Genomic DNA, 17858 nt, shown 5'->3' on the forward strand with positions numbered 1-17858 from the left:
TTCTCCTTTTTTCTCCTTTTTTCTCCTTTTTTCTCCTTTTTTCCTCCTTTTTCCTCCTTTTTCTTCCTTTTCTTCTCCTATTTTCCTCCTTTTATCCTTTTCTCCTTCTCTCCTCCTCCTCTCCTCCTTCTCCTGCAGCCATCACCTGCAGAGCTCCCCAGGCCATTCCCAACGGCAAGGTGGTGGGCTCAGATTTCAGCTGGGGTTCCAGTGTCAGCTACGCCTGCCTCGAGGGCTACCAGCTGTCCCTGCCCGCCGTGCTCACCTGCGAGGGCAACGGCTCCTGGAGCGGGGAGATCCCCCAGTGCTTCCGTGAGTTTCCTGCTTTTACACCAGGAATCTGCTGAAAATCCACATTTGGGGGCTTCTCCCTGTTGCTGTCACGTGAAGGAAAGCAGGACAGCACACAGGGCTGCTTTCAGATGTTATAAGTGCGTGATATATTGTTGGGTTTTTGCAAATATTGGGGTAAATGTGATATGTGTGATGTTGTCCTGGTTTGGAGGACAGGTGTGTGCTGAGAAAGGCAGGAGCTTCTCTTTGAAATGGAGAATGTAAACCCACTCCCTCCAAATTATTATAATTTTGAAATCAAGGGGCTCTCAGGCAAAGATATGGGAATAGGAATAACAGTTCTTTACTAGGGAAATTAAAATAGAAATACAGCACTACAAAGAACAAACCCAAGCCCTGCCAGAGTCAGAATCCAAGCTGACAGCCGTCAGTCAGGCAGGGTGTTGGCAGCAGTCCCATCCCATGGTGGCTGCATCCTCCTGCAGTGACAGATGTGGCTCAGTTGGAGCAGTGCTCCTGTACAAGGTGCAGTTCCCTCCCAAGCTCCAGGGATGATGTGGAAGGGTCTGGTTTTCCTCTGGGATCCAGTGGGAAAGGCTGCTCTGATGTTCCAAATCTCAGTTTTTATCTGGGTAGGAAATGTTTGGCTCCTCCCCCTGGCTGGAGCATCTCCCCATGGGATGATGGAATTTTATCAGCCATGCCCTGGGACTCAGTGGCCATGAACAGGAGAGATCTCCTGGAGGGAGGATGGGCTGTGCAAAGATAAAGAACACTGCCCCAGCTGGTTTAACAGCTGTGCCATTAACAGGAGATATCCCACAGAGATCAGGATCACTGCCCCAGCTGGTCACAACAGATGGTGATAGAACAGATACTTTTGGTCACATCCTGTGTTGTAACCCAAGACAAATGTTAAAATAGCTTTTCTGTATGAATACAGAGTTTTTTTCTTTTCTTCTAATACCAAAATTTAGACATAAGTTTTTTAGAGATAGTATGCTTAAACTACCCACTTAGTTGAGATAACAGCCCATGAAGGTATAATAACAACTCTGCAGCTGACACAACAATTATCAACACTCACCCTCTGCAAAAAACCAAAACCACCACCCAAATTAAAAAGCAATAAGAAGAAAATTAAAACCACAAACCAAAAAGCACACATACCCTAAAAAAGCAAACTCAAGAAGTAGCCATGCTGAACAATTCCCAAAAAAAAGTTTAACTATGCATAAAAAACTATGAATTTGCAACAGGTTGATATATGGCAAAACATATTTAAAAAAATGTTGCCAAGCACCTGGCTGTTTCAACCCTTTTAAATTTTACCAAATCAGTAAAACATGTTTTTCACACAGAGAAGAGGCCATTTATTGACCAAAAACACAGATATTTTATAATGTAGATGGTAAAGCTCTGGCAGAACATAAAGTTATTGAACAGAATAGGAAAACAACCTCTGTCACGTACTCACAGCACACTTGCATGAAAAACAACAGGTGTTAAATCTGTGTTTTTCTCTTTCTGCCTGGGAATGTCCACAGCCCCAGAGCTGTGTATTCAAAACAGCCTGGGAAGGTTTGAGCTATCTAAGAGAAACAAGAGCTGTGTGCTTTGCACAGCCTGAGAAAATCCTGGCTGAAAATTTCCTAGGCCACGAACAGTGTCCACATCTCCCAACTTTTTTCCTGGTTTGGCAGCTCAGGGTTCACAGGGATCTTGCTGCCCCGTTCCTAAATGAAGTGTTCTGTCAGCTGGAGTGGGAATTTTTGGTGCAATGGTGATGCTTCAGGAGCCTGGAGCTAAAGTCTGGTTGCTCTCTCACCTCCCACATGCCTTGGTGTTTTGGGAGCTTTAGTTTGGCACCTGGAAGGAGGAGGCAGGGATACAGGTGGTCAATCCATGGACACAGGGGGTCACTCCAGGGTTGCAGGTGGTCACTCCACCCCTGTGATGGAGGGATGAGGCCACATTTGGGAGGAATCCAGGCGTTTTCTGTGTTCATGCCTATAAAACAACCTCAAAACTGGGTGTTAGCCCTCAGTGACCGAATCTTCTACAATCAGGACTCCTGGAACAGCCAAAAAACCCTTTGGCAAAGGGCAGCATGTTGCAGCAGAAGTTGGGAATGTTTTGTGAAGGCTGGGTGGGTTTGATATAACAGTGAATACCAAAAAAAAGGGAATTAAATGTCTCCTGATGCTCAAGGCAGCTCTGAGTTCCTTTTCCAGCCGCACAATATCCATTTTCACATTAAATCCCACAAACCCCTCAGCGTTCCTCACACCTTTCCCTAGATCTGGGATAATTAGTGGGCTTTGTTCCAAGGAACAAAGTGACACCGTGCAATTAGGGGGGGAAAAAGAAGGGGGAGAAAAGGCAAATCCGGGGGAGAAGGTGGAAGTTAATTAACAGCCATTGACAAATGGAGAGAATTACAGGAATGCAGCCAGCAACGCCTTTGCCACCGCTGATTCCCGAGTTAATCACGGAGTCTGTGACTGGATGGGATGTGACATTCCCAGAGGGGTCTGTGGCCACGTCCTTGTCCCTTTGCTGTTGCAGCCGTGTTCTGTGGGGACCCAGGCACCCCAGCCCAGGGCAGGAGGGAGGACCGAGGCTTCACCTACCGCTCGTCCGTGTCCTTCTCGTGCCTGGCCCCGCTGGTGCTCGTGGGCTCGGCGCGGAGGTTCTGCCAGTCCGACGGCACCTGGAGCGGGACCCAGCCCAGCTGCATCGGTGAGGGGGGACCCTGGGGGCAGCTGCAGCTTTTGGGGGCTCGTTTTGCTGTCAGTCCCAATCCTGTGGTCCTTGGAGAGCAGGATGGCACGTGGGAGCAGAGGGCAGAGTACAGGATGTGATCCTCTGAGTTTGGGATGGCCTGTGGGAAGAGGGCAGGGGGGAGGATGGGATCACTGGGGTCCCTGGAGTTTGGGATGGCCCTTGGAGCAGAGAGCAGGGAGAAGGATGGGATTCTTGGAGTTTGGGATGGTCCTTGGGAACAGAGGGCAGGGAAGAGGATGGGATCCTTGGAGTTTGGGATGGCCCTTGGGAGCAGAGGGCAGGGAAGAAGATGGGATCCTTGGAGTTTGGGATGGCCCTTGCGAGCAGAGAGCAGAGTAGAGGAAGGGATCAGTGGGGTCCCTGGAGTTTGGGATGGTCCTTGGGAGCAGAGGGCAGGGAAGAGGATGGGATCACCATGGTCCTTGAAAGCTGGGATGGTCCTTGGGAGCAGAGAACAGGGATGAGGATGGGATCCTTAGAGTTTGGGATGGCCCTTGGGAGCAGAGGGCAGAGTAGAGGAAGGGATCAGTGGGGTCCCTGGAGTTTGGGATGGCCCTTGGGAGCAGAGGGCAGGGAAGAGGATGGGATCCTTGGAGTTTGGGATGGCCCTTGGGAGTAGAGAGCAGAGTAGAGAATGGGACCACTGTGCTCCTTGAAGATCAGGATGGTCCTTGGGAGCAGAGGGCAGGGAAGAGGATGGAATCCTTGGAGTTTGAGATGGCCCTTAGGAGCAGAGAGCAGGGAAGAGAATGGGATCAGTGGGGTCCCTGGAGCTTGGGATGGCCCTTGAGAGCAGAGGGAGAGTAGAGAATGGGATCACTGTGCGCCTTGGAGATCAGGATGGTCCTTGAGAACAGAGGGCAGGGAAGAAGATGGGATCCTTGGAGTTTGGGATGGCCCTTGGGAGCAGAGAGCAGGGACGAGGATGGGATCAGGATGGTCCTTGGGAGAACAGGGCATGGAAGAGGGCAGGGACAGGAAGATCCTTGTGTTTTCCTTTGTGTGTTCCTTTGGAGCCAAATCCCACTTGTGTTTGGGAGGTGCAGCAGGATCCGTGTGCCTGGAGGGGTCTGAGCTCTCCTGTAAATCCCAAATCTTTTTAACAGATCCCAGCCTCACGACGTGTGCGGATCCTGGAGTGCCTCTTTTTGGGATGCAGAACAATTCCCAGGGATATCAGGTATGGCCATGGAAGGAGGGGTGTGCCACAAAACCCCTCCCATGGATTCCTGTGTTCTCCCATGGATTCACATGTTATCCCATGGATTCACACGTTATCCCATGGATTCCTGTGTTCTCCCATGGATTCACACGTTATCCCATGGATTCACATGTTATCCCATGGATTCCTGTGTTCTCCCATGAATTCACGTGTCCTCCTATGGATTCACATGTCCTCCTATGGGTGTTTTCCCATGGATTCACGTTATCCCATGGATTCACATGTTATCCCATGGATTCCTGTGTTCTCCCATGGATGCACATGTTATCCCATGGATTCACATGTTATCCCATGGATTCACATATTATCCCATGGATTCACATGTTATCCCATGGATTCACATGTTATCCCATGGATTCCTGTGTTATCCCATGGATTCACATGTTATCCCATGGATTCCTGTGTTATCCCATAAATTCCTGTGTTATCCCATGGATTCACATATTATCCCATGGATTCACACATTATCCCATGGATTCACATGTTATCCCATGGATTCCTGTGTTCTCCCATGGATTCACACGTTATCCCATGGATTCACATGTTATCCCATGGATTTCTGTGTTATCCCATGGATTCTTGTGTTATCCCATGGACTCACATGTTATTCCATGGATTCACACATTATCCCATGGATTCACATGTTATCCCATGGATTCCTGTGTTTTCCCATGGATTCGCATGTTCTCCCTTGGATTCACATGTTATCCCATGGATTCCGGTGTTCTCCCATGGATTCACATGTTCTCCCTTGGATTCCTGTCTCCCCTCATGCATTAATGTCTCATCCCATGGATTCCTGTGTCCTCCCATAGATTCCTGTCTCCTCCTGGGATCAGGACACCCCAACGTGCTCCGTTAGCCCTCCAAGTGTGCTTTGCACAGCATTAATTAGCAGTGCGTTGTATCTGAAATTAATTACAGTGCTAATTAATAGTTGGTGCTATTCACATTAATTCCCATTAATTTTCAGGCCAACTCCTGCAGGTGCTTTTGCTAATCCCAGCTCTCATCCAGCAGGAGATCATTGGAATGGGGACAAAAATCCCACAGTGACTCCCTGGGGAGCTCCATTCCCGCCCATTCCCTGCTGGGATAGTGGATGTCAGAGTGGATCCTTCTGTTTTCCTGCTAATTAGTTACCTTAATCTTGGGGTTTAATTAATTAATTTTAGGTTTCATTAATTTGGAGACACCATAAATGGGATTTTTGCTCAGCTGGGAGCTTCCCTGGGAGTGGAGCTGCTCCTGGGAGGGGTGAGGTGGTGACAAGGGAATGGCCCCTTTGGAAGAGCATGGAATGAAGTCCTGGAATCCCTGGGAAGCTGAGTGATTGTCTCCTGTTGGGACAGGTGGGAAGCATCCTGTTCTTCAGGTGCCAGAAGGGATATCTCCTGCAGGGCTCCACCACCAGGACCTGCCTGCCCAACCTGACCTGGAGCGGCGTCCAGCCCGACTGCGTCCGTGAGTCCTGGGCGTGCCACAGGCAGCTGGGGCCCTCAGACAGGCTCTGCAAAATGAATTCCTGGAGGAAATGTATTGGATTTTTGGGAGAATTGGGGATTGCAAAGGCAGGTTTTAGTCTGGCCCCCAGTTCAGAGGTGCTTCAGCATCCTTTGGTTTTGCCTTTTTCCCTTAAAAATGGGGGTGGCCGATCCTGATATTCAGCTCATGGAGCTGGAGCCAGGTTCAGCTTTAGCCAGGAAGAGAAACCCAGCTTGGGAAGCTCCTCATTAATTCCTCCAGCTGGGAAAAATCCAGGCTTGGCCCTGTGAGCTGTAGAAACTCTTCTGTGAGATTCCTGTTCCCCTGTTGATGTCACGGTGTCACTTTTCACCCTCCCCGTGCCCACCTGGCTGGTTTCTCTCATTGTTTTTCCCTGTCCCCTCCAGCCCACCACTGCAGGCAGCCTGAGACCCCATCCCACGCCAACGTGGGTGCCCTGGACCTGCCCTCCCTGGGCTACACCTTGATCTACTCCTGCCAGAGCGGCTTCTACCTCACCGGGGGCTCCGAGCACCGCACCTGCAAAGCCGACGGCAGCTGGACAGGGAAACCTCCCATCTGCCTGGGTGAGGGGCTGGGAGCACCAGCTGGGCTCTGAGACCCTCCCCAGGCTCTCAGCTTGTGCAGATCCTGGGCCTTGAGGTCCTTCAAAGGTGGTTTTCAATCTGCACATAAAGCCAAGGTTCAGTTCTGGGGTCAGAACTCCAAGGAAGGAGGGAGGTGTTTTCAGCCGTGACTTTTTTCCCTTAGAATTTGTGGGATGACCCAGCCTGATTTTCTGTTGGTGGGAGGGTCTCTGCCATTGGTCTCGACAGCAGAATCCCAGAATTAGGTTGGAAAAAGCCTTTGAGGTCAACAAGTCCAGCCTGTGACCCAAGACTCAAGTGCTCCCTCCAGTCTTTCCTTAAAGAGTCACTGGGGATCTTTTGGGGAGATTTTTGGCTCTAGAAGAACCTGCACAGGACAAAAATTGTTTATGTCCCCCACATTTTGCCTGCCACAGAGTCTTGGATGAGGAACGTGTTCTGATCCATTGGAAATGAGCCCTGTGGCTCTCCTGGAGTGGGGTCACTCTGGACACTTGGATTGGAGCAGAGGGAGAGGCGGGACAGGCTGGGGACAGGGGCTGAAAGGGACCTGGGGTGCTGAGGGACAGCAGCTGGACATGAGCCAGGTGTGCCCACCTGGCCTGGATCAGGGATGGAGCAGCAGGAGCAGGGACGGGATTGTCCCCTGTCCTGGGCATTGGTGAGGGACACCTCGAGTGCTGTGTCCAGTTCTGGGCTCCTCCATTTGGGCCATGGAGGGGCTGGAGCGTGTCCAGGGCAGGGAAGAGGCTGGAGAATCCCTGAGAGAGCTGAGGGGGCTCAGCCTGGAGAAAAGGGAGATCAGGGGGAATTTCTGGCTCTGCACAAGTCCCTGACAGGAGGGGACAGCCAGAGGGGATTTGGGATCTGCTCCAGGGAACAGAGACAGAAGGGGAGGGAACAACCTCAAGCTGAGGATTTTAGGATTTGGATTTTAGGGGAAATTTCTGCATGGAAAGGGTGGTCAGGCCTTGGGAGGTTTGGAGTTCCCAAGGATGGCCTGGACATGGCACTCAGTGCCCTGGGCTGGGTGACAAGGTGGGGATCGGGCACAGCTTGGACTCTGCGACCTTGGAGGGTTTTTCCAGCCTTAGGAGTTCTGGGATGGGCAGTGCCAGAGCCCTCAATGTCCTCACCAGCTGTGCTTTGCCCTCTGTCACAGCCGATGTCCGTCCCAGCGGGAGGCCCGTGGGCACCGCGCGGGAGCCGCCGCTCGCCAAGGCCTCAGGTGAGGGCTCAGGGTTCATGGGGATTTCATCTCCAAGGCCTCAGGTGAGGGCTCGGGGTTCATGGGGGGCTCATCTCCATGGTATCACGTGAGGGTTCATGGGGGGTTCATCCTCAAGGCCTCAGGTGAGGGTTCATGGAGATTTCATCTCCAAGGCCTCAGGTGAGGGTTCATGGAGATTTCATCTCCAAGGCCTCAGGTGAGGATTCACAGGGGGCTCATCCACATGGCCTCAGATAAGAGTTCATGAGGGGCACATTCCCATGGTCTCAGGTGAGGGCTCAGGGTTCATGGGGTCTCATCCCCAGGGTCTCAGGTGAGGGTTCATGGGGGGCTCATCCCTAAGGTCCTAGGTGAGAGTTCAGGGTTCATGGAGTCTCATCCCCAAGGCCTCAGGTGAGAGTTCATGGGGATTTCATCTCCAAGGCCTCAGGTGAGGATTCACAGGGGGCTCATCCACATGGCCTCAGATAAGAGTTCATGAGGGGCTCATCCCCATGGTCTCAGGTGAGGGTTCATGAGGGGTTCATGCCCAGGGTCTCAGGTGAGGGTTCAAGGTTCAGGCGGGGCTCATCCCCCTGGACACATCCCTTCTACCCCTGGACCTCAGCAAATCCACCCTCCTGAATTCCTTGTCACTCTGGAAGCTGCAACATGTCCCACCCTATTCCCTGGAGATCAACACCCACTGCCCTCCCCAGAGCATTCTGCCCTTCCAGGATTTTGTACATTTGACCTTTTTTATGTTAAGTCATTTTTTTTATTTTGTGTGTTGGTTCATTTTAAAAACTTTCCTCCTATTTTTGCTCACAACAGCCACATTAAAGTCACTGGTTTTGACTTTATCCCCGGTGGTGATGGCACAGAGCAGGTGGGATTTAAGATATTTAAAACATAAAATATTTTTAAAATATTGAATATTTAAAATAATTTAATTATTGAAATTAAAATTAATTCAAAGAAAGAGAGAAAAAGAAAGGCAGAAAAATCAAAGAAAGACAGAAACACTGCTCTGTTTTTTCCCCTGGAAAAATGGAAACACTCCTGGTTTTTTTGACATCTCCCACTGCTGTAATTCCAGTGCCTGCGGATGTGTTTGCAAGGAATTCCCTGTGGAAAGGCTCCTACGAGTACATGGGGAAGAAGCAGCCAGCCATGCTCTCTGTCACCAGCTTCGACCCCACCACCAGCAAGGTCAACGCCACCTTGATCGACCACAGCGGGGTGGAGCTCCAGGTGTCCGGTGAGGGACACTCCTGGCCTTGGGGGGTGGCACTGCCAGGGCAGGGATTGTCCCCTGGGCACCTCCAGGGCTGTGTCCACTCATGACCAGAGGGTGTTGAGGGGTTGGAGTGTGTCCAGAGAAAAGTGGAGCTGGAAAAGGAATTCCTGATGGAGAAAAGAGGCTCAGGGGGCTCCTGGCAGAAGAGGGCAGTCAGGGTGGGTCAGGCTCTGCTCCCAGGATGAGAGGAAACAGCCTCAGGATGTGCCAGGTTGGATTTTAGGAAAAAATTTTGTATGGAAAGGGTGGTCAGGCCTTGGAAGTGCCCACAGGGTGTCCAAGGTAGGACTTGGAGCTTTTGGCAAAAAACTTTAAATTATGTGAATTGGACTTTGATGGTCCTTGGGGGTCCCTTCCAGCTCATGATTCCGTGAGTGCTCCATGTCCCTGCCCTCCTGGAGCACCAGGCTCTTCCTGATCCAACAACAGAACCTAAATATTAATAATTTAATATTAATTAAATATTGAGTCCTTTCCCATGTGCAAAATACCTTCAGTATCCTGGGCTGTGTTTCCCAGGTGTCCACTCAAATCCTGACGTCGTTTCTCTGCCCTCCCACTCAATTATTTCAAGCCAGAGTGATCCAGAGCTGACAAAATCCCTTCTTTTCCAGGGATTTACAAGAAGGAAGATGTGCACCTGCTGCTCCAGGTGTACCAGATCATGGGGCCACTGGAGATCTTTGCCAACAAGTTCAGGAATGAGAAATGGGCTCTGGATGGACACGTGAGTGCACAAAATCCTCCTGTACCTGTCCCAGCCTGCATTTCCCTTCCCTGGAGCTGAGGGATAATTCCTGGAGCTGGGAGAGGACGTTCCCAGCAGGTGACAGCTCCTCCTGCAGCTCAGGGTTGGTTTTGTTGCCCTGGGGTTTGGAATCCATCATCTCCCAGATAATGCTGGAGGAGAAACCAACCAAATTCCATGTGGATATTGTATATCTGTTCAACAATTCACTGATTTTCCCTAATGCAGCCAAGTCTTCACCCTCTGCCTGTGTCTGGGAGTTTCCCAAGCCCTTCAGGGATCCACTGGAGCTTGGAAAAAAGTGTGGGTCCAACCGACCCTTGGCCACTTTTTCCCTCTCCCTCTGGAATCAGCAATATCCTCTCCAATATTTGTTTATCACAAACAAGATTTTTTTGGCTTCCCTTCCCTTGAGACAGGAGAATTTTTAGCTGCTGGGCATTGAAAATCCTTTAAAAATGCCAGGATTTTCTGGGGAACTGCATCAAATGAATGCACTTGGAAGGGGCTGAGATGAACTGGGTGTTAAATCCAGGGAAATGTTGGATAACTCCACAGATTTCCACTCTCCACAGGTCTCGTCCGAATCCTCGAGCGGCACCTTCGTGTACCAGGGCTTTGTGCGTGGCAAAGGCTTCGGGCAGTTTGGCCTCCAGAGACTTGGTAAAATTCCCTGGATTTGTGCTTTTTTCCCCTCAATTCCAAAAGCTCCATTTTGGCCTGGTGGGGGTTTCCAAGCAGAGAATGTCTCTCCAATCCCCTGGCTTGAATTTTTCGCGCTTTCCGAATCCTGCTGAAATTGGTGTGAGGTTTGTGGGAGACAAACAGCATGAAGCAAACAGCAGGAGGATAAAATTTATAATTTGGGAACAAAGTGAGGGATAACCAGGCTGCTGTCCAAAAGCAGGGAGAGTTTGGAAGTACAAACAACACCTGGACATGTTTTTTTTTTCCCCCAAATTCCCAGATCCCTGCCAAGCCCAAATCCCATTCCCACCACAGAAACTGTCTCCATCAGAAATCACAGAGGCTCTTGGGAGCTTAAACCATCCAAAGTTTAAGCTCCTAAATACCTCTTAAAGCGTGGCTTGAGCTCTTTAATCCCTCAGGATTGCTGGAATCTTGTCACCTTTATGGATGCTCGTTATTGCAGCGTTTCAGAGTCTCCTTAAAGCCCAAATTTATGCATCCAAGTTGGAGCTTTTTGGCAAAATAAATCAATTTACACCTCTTTTAACTGTAGCTCTAAATAAATGATGAGGCCTAAGTTAGGCTGGATCACAATCCTTGCACATCCATTTTTAAATTCCCTTTTCCAGCACCACTTCACTCATTTTGCTGCTGGTGCCACCTTTTCCCTCAGCAAAGGCTTGGAAATGTGGGAAATGTTTTGGAAATGTGGGAAATGTGAGAAATGTGTTCCTTTGTGCTGTGTTCCAGACATCAGCATGATGGAAAACGATCCTGAATCCATTGGCCACCACTTTGCATCCAACAGCAGCTCCGTGGCAGCCGCCATCCTTGTGCCTTTCATCGCCCTGATTATTGCAGGGTTTGTGCTTTATCTCTACAAACACAGGTGGGTTTGGGGCAAGAATTCCTAAGGGTGAAAGAAATTCAGGGATTTGAGGGAAATATTGTTGGGCTGAACTTAAAATCTTCCTTTTAGAGCTAGTTTAATTCAGAAGGTGGGACAATAACAAAGAGGGTTTGGGAGATTATTGCAGGGTTTGTGTTTTTTTTATCTCTGCAAACGCAGATGGGTTTGGGGCAAGAATTTCTAAAGGTGAAAGAAATTCAGAGATTTGATAATTTGAGATAAGTATTAGGGTAGAAGGTGCAGTTTCCTCCCAAGCTCCAGTGGTGATGTGGAAGGGTCTGGTTTTCCTCTGGGATCCAGTGGAAAAGGCTGCTCTGATGTTCCAAATCTCAGTTTTTATCTGGGTAGGAAATGTTTGGCTCCTCCCCCTGGCTGGAGCATCTCCCCATGGGATGATGGAATTTTATCAGCCATGCACTGGGACTCAGTGGCCATGAACAGGAGAGATCTCCTGGAGGGAGGATGGGCTGTGCAAAGATAAAGAACACTGCCCCAGCTGGTTTAACAGCTGCCCATTAACAGGAGATATCCCACAGAGATCAGGATCACTGCCCCAGCTGGTTTATAAAATCTGACCCATGAACAGGAGAGATCCTCCTTGGGAATAAAGACCATTGTCCCAGCTGGTGATAGAACACAAACTTTTGTCACATCCTGTATTGCAACCTTTTCCAACCCCACAGGAGGAGACCCAAAGTCCCGTTCAACGGCTACGCCGGCCACGAGAACACCAACGTGAGGGGAACCTTCGAGAACCCCATGTACGACCGGAACCTGCAGCCCTCGGACATCATGGGCGGCGAGGCCGAGTTCACCGTGAGCACCGTGTGCACGGCCGTATAGCGCTGGCCCCACACGGTGAGGGACGGGAACCAGGGATGCTCGGGGGCTGGGAGAGGGGAGTGGGCGGGATGGAAGGGTTCCTGTGGGATCAGGGAATGGGTGGGATGGAAGGGTTCCTGTGGGATCAGGGAATGGGCAGGATGGAAGGGTTCCTGGGGGGTCAGGGAATGTTGGAAGGGTTCTTGTGGGATCAGGGAATGTTGGAAGGGTTCCTGTGGGATCAGGGAATGTTAGAAAGGTTCTTGTGGGATCAGGGAATGTTGGAAGGGTTCTTGTGGGACTAGGGAATGTTGGAAGGGTTCCTGTGGGATCAGGGAATGTTAGAAAGGTTCTTGTGAGATCAGGGAATGGGTGGGGATGGAAGGGTTCTTGTGGGATCAGGGAATGTTGAAAGGGTTCTTGTGGGATCAGGGAATGGGTGGGGTTGGAAGGGTTCTCATGGGATCAGGGAATGTTAGAAGAGTTCCTGTGGGATCAGGGAATGTTGGAAAGGTTCTTGTGGGATCAGGGAATGTTGGAAAGGTTCTTGTGGGATCAGGGAATGTTGGAAGGGTTCTTGTGGGATCAGGGAATGGGTGGGGTTGGAAGGGTTCTTATAGGATCATTGAACACATGGAGTTGGAAAGGTTCTTGTGGGATCAGGGAATGATGGAAGGGTTCTTGTGGGATCATGGAATGTTGGAAGGGTTCTTGTGGGATCAGGGAACGGATGGAGATGGAAAGGTTTTAATGGGATTGGGGAATAGGTGGAGTTGGAAGGGTTCTCATGGGATTGTGGAATGTGTGGAGTTGGAAAGGTTCCTGTGGGATCAGGGATGTGTGCAGTTGGAAGGGTTCTCAAGGGATCATTTCACTGTGCACTGTCAAGCCCCTCCATCTGGAGCACTCCGACTTTAGGATAACAAAGCCCCTTCCCCAGAATTCCCACGTGTCATAACCAACTCTTTGCCTTCCCAGATTCCCGGGGCCGGTGTCCAGTGGATGATTGTCCCACCTGTCCATCCATCCATCCCCTCCCCACCCTGCTCCCGCCCCTGCCCAGGCTGTGGAGAAGCTGCTGCACCTCCCTGGGATTGCCGGGCTGCTGGATCCACCTCCTCCATCCTGCTGGATCCACCTCCTCCATCCTGCTGGATCTCCAAGCCAAAGGTTCTGCTCCAGCTGCTCCCCAAGACCTGGGGTGGAGCTGCTCCCTGCAAGGAGCTTCCCGAATTTTGGGAAGAGCTTGGGCGACAGAGGTTGTGCACAAGGTGCTGGATTTACAGAAAACACCTGGATGGGACAGGAGGAGGATTTGGGTTTTCTGCATTTGGGTTTCTGGGTCGTTTCTTGGTTGGATTTTTAACCCAGGGCTTGAGCAGTGGGTGAGTTTTCAGATGGGGCCTTTCCAAGCAAAACTTGGGAAGCTTTGATGTTCATGGAAAACACCTGGATGGGACAGGATGAGGATTTGTGTGTCTGGGTTTGGGTTTCTGGGTTATTTTTTGGTTGTGTTTTCTACCCCAGGGCTTGAGCAGAGGAAGGGTTTTCGAATGGGAGCTTTCCAACCTTGGGAAGATTTTCCCCTCTTCCCTGTGTTTGATTTTCCTTTGGGCATTCCTGGCTGGATTTACAGAAAACACCTGGATGGGACAGGATGAGGATTTGGGTTTTCTGCATTTGGGTTTCTGGCTGGATTTTTTACCCCAGGGCTTGAGCAGAGGAAGAATTTTCAGATGGGGCCTTTCCAAGCAAAACTTGGGAAGCTTTTCCCTTCTTCCCTGTGTTTTGTTTTCCTTTGGGCATTCCTGGCTGGATTTAGGGAAATCCCCTGGATCCAGGACAAGAATTTGCATTTGGATTTCTGGGTTATTTCTTTTTTGATTTTTCTACCCCAGATAGAGTCTTCAAAAGGAGCTTTCCCAAAACTTGGGAAAAGCTTCCCAGAGCTTTTCCCTGTGTTTGATTTTCCTTGGGGCATTCCTGGCTGGGTTTTTCCTGCCCCATGTCCCCCCTGATTTGAGCTGGGCCCAAATCCCTGATCAGGAATTCGCTGCCAGACGATTCCAAAAGGGACAGGAATATCCAGAGGGATAAAAATCCTCTCTGAAAAGAACTCAACAAACACCAATTCCCCCAAAAGCTTCCCAAATCCTTTGCCCTTTCCAGACTGATCCTCCAAAGGGCAATGCAAGAAGAGTTTTATTTCCCAGGGGCACTGAGGGAAGGCAGCCTGACATTTCCTCCTCTGGACCCTTGTGACCATCAGTTTGTTTGGAATCCCTTTTTTTGGGATCAGGGGAGGCAGAAGTGCCGCTCCCAGGTCACTGAGTGCAGGAGGCTCCAAGGAAAATCAGGATGAACCCTTTGGAATGGGGGTTTCCATCCATGCTCCAATTGTTGCAGCATTTTGTCCTCCCTGAAGCTCAGCCTGCTGAAAACCTTGGGATAATTTGGGAAAATTTTGTTGCTTTATCCTTGATTTTCTGGGTGTAAATACATCAATATTTTATTTTTGTTACTCCTGCCTCTCCTTCAGCTCTCCCAGAGGGAGCAGAATTCCCAACCTGCCAAAAAAAGCCAGCTGTGCTCCCAAAAATGGCACTTCTGCTCCCAAAAATGTCACTTCTGCTCCAAAAATGCCACCAAGGTGCCCTGATTCCTCCCTGGGAATGGGGAGCCCTGATCCAATGTGGGGAGCCCTGATCCAACGTGGGCAGGGGTCAGGGAAATGTTCCCACCTGGATTTGGGGACCCTGGAGTCAGGTGTGTCCCACCTGGATTGAGAGGATTCCAGGGTGAAATTCCATGGGAGGATGGATTGGAGTGTGGTCTGTGGGACATAAATCCCAGTGGGGCTCCCAAGGGAATATTCCCCTTTTCCATCCTCCCACTGCTGGAACAAGGCTGGGATAATCCTTGGAATGCTTGGATCCCACCCTGCCTCCAGCTGGACTCTTTTCCAAGCTCAATTCTCCCATAAAAACCCCAAACCCAAACAGCCCAACCCCAATTCCAGCTCCCAAAACTCCCAACACTCCTTGGGAGCAGAGCTTGGATCCTTCCAGATTCCAGGAAATCCTCTCCTGACTGCTCCCCCCCACCTGGCTCCCACTCATTCCATGAAAAAAACAGGAAAAATTCACATCCAGGAGTGCAAAATAAATCCAAAATATTTAAAACCACCCAGGCAGGTTGAAGGGAGAGCTCGACTTCAACAGAATTCGCTGCTTTGGATCCATGAATTCCCTTTTCCTGCTGTTGCCCAGGGAGCCAAAGAGGTGGAAAAAGGGATTTATCCCAGTTTTTGGAAGCTGGCTGAGATCTGCTCCATGCCATTCTCCATCCTTGTGCCCAGAGGACTTGCATATGGTAAAAAAAAATATATGGAAAAAAGGGAAAAAAATGAAAATAAAAGGGGAAAAATAAAAAAAAAAAGGGAAAAAATGAGAAAAAAAGGGAAAAAATGAGAAAAAAGGTAAAAAATACAAAAAAAAAGCTCAAATCCCTCTTTTGTACAGAGATATATTTTTATTAATTAAAAGTTTGTACAGCTAAAAAATAAATAAAAAAAAACCAAAATGTAATTTTTTTTTTTCATTATCGTAGGGAAAAACAACAAAAACCAAGTAGTGGAAAACAAATCAGCTTTTTTTTGTAAATGTAATAAAGTGTATAAATGGTTTCCATAAAAATGTACATATGGAATCTCTCCATGCCCCTGGCTTGTCTGCAGAATTCCCAGTTAATTTATCTGTCTCTGTATATGAGGCTTTTCCGTGTGTTCCCGGCGTTCCCTGCGGAATTTCAAAGCTATTTTCGATTTTGGATTTCCGAATAATAAAAAAATCTCGATTTTTGCATTGCTTTTTCTTACAGCCCCTTGGTGCTTTTCTCCTTTTCTTTTTTCTTCTTTTTTTTCTATTTTTTTTGGTGTGTGTGTTAAAATTCCAAAAGGTTCATCCCGGGATTTTCTGGATGTGCACACACCGCTCGTGCGGGGATGGAAATTCCCGAATTTTCCAGCTACTGGGAAGCGCATCCCAGTTTCAGGAAGGGGAAAAAAATTCTAGAAAGTTGGATAGATGTGGATGAACAGATTTGGATTTTCCAGTGGAATTTTCTGGATGGATTTGGATGAGCAAATTTGGATTTTCAAGTGGAATTTTCTGGATGGATTTGGATGAACACATTTGGATTTTCCAGCGGGATTTTCTCAGGGATATCCCATGGGAATGGAGATCGGGATCCTTCCCAACCCCCACATTCCTGCTCCACCAGCCCCAATTTGCCTTAATGAGGTTTTAATTAAGACCCAAACTCCTCCTCTCTCCCCGTGCCCGGTGATTGGCAGGAATTAATTCGGGATCGAGGAAATTTGGGATGAAAAATTCCTTTGATGTCCCGTGGCTGCTCCCGTGTGGATTTGATGCTCTCTGTTGTTTTTTATTTGGTTTTTCCCGCTCTCTGACACTTTATCCTTGGATTTATCCTTGATTTTATTCCCTCCTTGGCTCAGTTTATCCAAAATAGAGCGGGGAAAGGCGGCAGGAAGGAGCTGAGGTTTTTATGGGATGTTTGGTGTGACCAATTCCCGGCAGGATGGGAATTATTGGGATTTTTGGGGCAGCAGAACAGATCCTGCTGGATTTCTGATGGGTTCTGAGGGAGGGAAGAGCTTCCAAACATTTTGGAGCTTCCCAGAAAAACTGAGGCTGAACCATCCTGGAATTGTCCAAGCTTGGAGCAGCCTGGGATAGTGGGAGGTGGAATTGGGATGGGATCAATGGGATAGGATCAATGGGATGGGATTTTGGGATCAATGGGATTTTGGGATCAATGGGATGGGATTTTTGGATGGGATGATGGGATAGGATAATGAATGGGGTTTTGAGACGGGATGGTCCTAAAGGATCCTTCCAACCCAAACCATTCCAGGATTCTTCCTGCTCCCCATTCCCAAGGTTTCCCTCTGTATTTGGGATTTCATCCCTGACCCGGCCTCAGCTTTTGGGTGTTCTCAAGGAGAGAATTCCTCATTTTCCAAGCATTTTTTGCCACCAAATTCCAGCCCTGGTATCTCCAAAATGGGGATTTTGTGCTTTTCCGAAGCTTTCCCAACCCCTCTGCCTGCATTCCCTGGAAGGGAAGATCCCTAAAATCTCCCCCAGCTCTTCCAGTGGCTGCTGATTGAGGGAGAGAGCAGGAAGAAAACTGGGAGAGAGAGCTGGGAATCTTCTGGAGGGAAAAAAAATCCAGGAGAGACCAACACTGGGAATTTCTGGGGGAAAAAAATCAGGGAGAGAGAGCTGGAGGAGCTGGAGCATCCACTGGGAATCTTTTGGGTGAAAAAAACGGAGGGACCAGCAAAGCAGGAGCTGGATCATCCACTGAAAAAAAAAAATCCAAGGAGAGAGCAGCAGGAAGGAGCTGGAGCATCCACCAGGAATTTCTGGAGGAATAAAACTGGAAGAGAAGGAGTTGGAGAATCCACTGGGAAATTTTTGGGGGAAAAAAAAAAAACCAAACAGGGAGGGACCAACCCTGGGAATCTTCTGGGGGGAAAAAATCAGGGAGAGAGCAGCAGGGAAACCTGGAGAGCGAGCTGGAACATCCACTGGGAATCTTTCGAGGAAAAAATAAAAAACAAACCAAAAAAAAACAGGGAGAGACCATCGGGGCAGGAGCTGGAGCATCACTGGGCATTTTTTTGGGAATAAAAACCGGGAAGAGCAGCTGGGGAGCTGGCAGGAGGAAGCCGAGGGTTCTGGATAAATTTGCA

At 49.3% G+C, this 17858-nt stretch overlaps 1 protein-coding gene across 1 annotated transcript in view; it reads left to right on the forward strand.

The window, feature by feature from the left end:
• Positions 1–14690, forward strand: part of LOC117007700 (CUB and sushi domain-containing protein 1-like) — a 124948-nt gene extending 110258 nt beyond the window's left edge. The window contains 12 exon segments of the mRNA XM_033081023.1: positions 139–312; positions 2863–3036; positions 4188–4261; positions 5656–5767; positions 6196–6375; positions 7559–7624; positions 8706–8867; positions 9521–9633; positions 10230–10317; positions 11095–11233; positions 11938–12112; positions 13055–14690. Coding sequence (XP_032936914.1) covers positions 139–312; positions 2863–3036; positions 4188–4261; positions 5656–5767; positions 6196–6375; positions 7559–7624; positions 8706–8867; positions 9521–9633; positions 10230–10317; positions 11095–11233; positions 11938–12097 — 1442 coding nt within the window. The 3' untranslated portion in view covers positions 12098–12112; positions 13055–14690.
• The last annotated feature ends 3168 nt before the right edge of the window (positions 14691–17858 follow it).

The sequence above is a fragment of the Catharus ustulatus genome, chromosome 26 (genome assembly GCF_009819885.2).
Source record: "Catharus ustulatus isolate bCatUst1 chromosome 26, bCatUst1.pri.v2, whole genome shotgun sequence".
NCBI lineage: Eukaryota > Metazoa > Chordata > Aves > Passeriformes > Turdidae > Catharus > Catharus ustulatus.